The sequence below is a fragment of the Micropterus dolomieu genome, unplaced genomic scaffold, assembly GCF_021292245.1.
Source record: "Micropterus dolomieu isolate WLL.071019.BEF.003 ecotype Adirondacks unplaced genomic scaffold, ASM2129224v1 contig_10130, whole genome shotgun sequence".
Lineage (NCBI taxonomy): Eukaryota > Metazoa > Chordata > Actinopteri > Centrarchiformes > Centrarchidae > Micropterus > Micropterus dolomieu.
Window position 1 is genome coordinate 1 of NW_025739116.1, and position 2,106 is coordinate 2,106.

The 2,106-nt window shown below is 48.7% G+C and overlaps 1 protein-coding gene across 1 annotated transcript; it reads right to left on the bottom strand.

Moving 5' to 3' along the window:
* Positions 1-444: 444 nt before the first annotated feature.
* Positions 445-1,665, bottom strand: LOC123965553 (gamete and mating-type specific protein A-like; the record flags this gene model as incomplete). The annotated part of the gene is made up of 2 exons (XM_046042039.1): positions 1,555-1,665; positions 445-510 (listed from the first exon to the last, which is right to left on the bottom strand). Coding segments are annotated over exons 1-2 (177 nt in total), but the record flags the coding sequence as incomplete, so codon positions are not given.
* Between the last annotated feature and the right edge of the window lie 441 nt (positions 1,666-2,106).

Genomic DNA, 2,106 nt, shown 5'->3' on the forward strand with positions numbered 1-2,106 from the left:
TGTTGGAGCAATTGTCGTTGATTCAGTTGTTGTCGGGGATGGTGTCGTCGTTGCTTCAGTTGTTGGAGAAGATGTCGTTGTTGCTTCAGTTGTTGGAGCAGGTGTCGTTTCTTCAGTTGTTGGAGCAGTTGTACTTGATTCAGTTGTTGTCATGGCAGGTGTCATCGTTGCTTCAGTTGTTGGAGCTGGTGTCGTTGTTACTTCAGGTATTGTTGGGGCAGGGGTCGTTGTTGCCTCAGTTGTTGGAGCTGCTGTTGTTGTGGCTTCAGTTGTTGTCGAGGCAGGTGTTGTGGTTGCCTGAGTTGGAGCAGGTATTTTTTTTGCCTCAGTTGTTGGAGCAGTTGTAGTTGTTTCCTCAGTTGTTGTTGGGGCAGGTTTCATTGCCTCAGTTGTTGGAGCAGGTGTCATCGTTGCTTCAGTTGTTGGAGCTGGTGTCGTTGTTACTTCATTTGTTGTTGGGGCAGGGGTCGTTGTTGACTCAGTTGTTGTTGGGGCAGGGGTCATTGTTGACTCAGTTGATGGAGCAGGTGTCGTTACTTCTGTTGTTGGAGCAGTTTTACTTAATTCAGTTGTTGTCATGGCAGGTGTCATCGTTGTTTCAATTGTTGCAGCTGGTGTCGTTGTTGCTTCAGTTGTTGTTGAGGCAGGGGTCGTTGTTGACTCAGTTGCTGGAGCAGGTGTCGTTTCTTCAGTTGTTGGAGCAATTGTCGTTGATTCAGTTGTTGTCGGGGCAGGTGTCGTTGCCTCAGTTGTTGGATTTGCTGTCGTTGTTGCTTCAGTTGTTGTCGGAGCAGGTGTCGTGGTTGCCTCAGTAGGAGCAGGTATTTTTGTTGCCTCAGTTGTTGGAGCAGTTGTAGTTGTTCCCTCAGTTGTTGTCGGGGTAAGTGTAGTTGTTGTCTCAGTTGTTGGAGCAGGTGTGGTTTCTTCTGTTGTTGGAGCAGTTGTACTTGATTCAGTTGTTGTCATGGCAGTTGTCATCGTTGTTTCAATTGTTGGAGCTGGTGTCGTTGTTACTTCAGTTGTTGTTTGGGCAGGGGTCGTTGTCGACTGAGTTGCTGGAGCAGGTGTCGTTGTTTCATCATTGATTGTCGGGGCAGGGGTCGTTTTTGACTCAGCTGTTGGAGCAGGTGTTGTTTCTTCAGTTGATGGAGCAATTGTTGTTGATTCAGTTGTTGTTGGGGATGGTGTCGTTGCTTCAGTTGTTGGAACAGGTGTCACTGCCTCAGTTGTTGTCGGGGCAGGTGTTGTTGTTGCTTCAGTTGTTGTCGAGGCAGGTGTCGTTGTTTTCTCAGTTGTTGGAGCAAGTGTGGTCCTTTCTTGAGGTTTTAGAACAGGTGTTGTTGCTTCAGTTGTTGGAGGTGGTGTCGTCGTTGCCTCAGTTGTTGTCGGGGCAGGTGTCGTGGTTGCCTCAGTTGGAGCAGGTGTTTTTGTTGCCTCAGTTGTTGGAGCAGTTGTAGTTGTTCCCTCAGTTGTTGTCGGGCCAGGTGTAGTTGTTGTCCCAGATGTTGGAGCAGGTGTCGTTGATTCAGTTGCTGTCGGGGCAGGTTTCATTGCCTCAGTATTTGGAGCAGGTGTCATCGTTGCTTCAGTTGTTGGAGCAGGTGTCGTTTCTTCAGTTGTCGGAGCACTTGTAGTTGATTCAGTTGTTGTCGGGGCAGGTGTCATCGTTGCTTCATTTGTAGTTGGCGAAGGTGTCGTTGTTGCTTCAGTTGTTGGAGCTTCTGTCGTTGTTGCCTCAGTTGTTGTTGGCGCAGGTGTCGATGTTGCCTCAGTTGTTGGAGCTGCTGTTGTTGCGGCTTCAGTTGTTGTCGGGGCAGGTGTCGTGGTTGCCTCAGTTGCTGGAGAAGATGTCGTTGTTGCTTCATTTGTTGTTGGCGAAGGTGTCGTTGTTGCCTCAGTTGTTGGAGCTGGTGTTGTTGTTGCTTCAGTTGTTGGAAAATGTGTCGTCGTTGCCTCAGTTGTTGGAGAAGATTTCGTTGTTGCTTCAGTTGTTGGAGCAGGTGTCGTTTCTTCAGTTGTCGGAGCACTTGTAGTTGATTCAGTTGTTGTCGGGGCAGGTGTCATCGTTGCTTCATTTGTAGTTGGCGAAGGTGTCGTTGTTGCTTC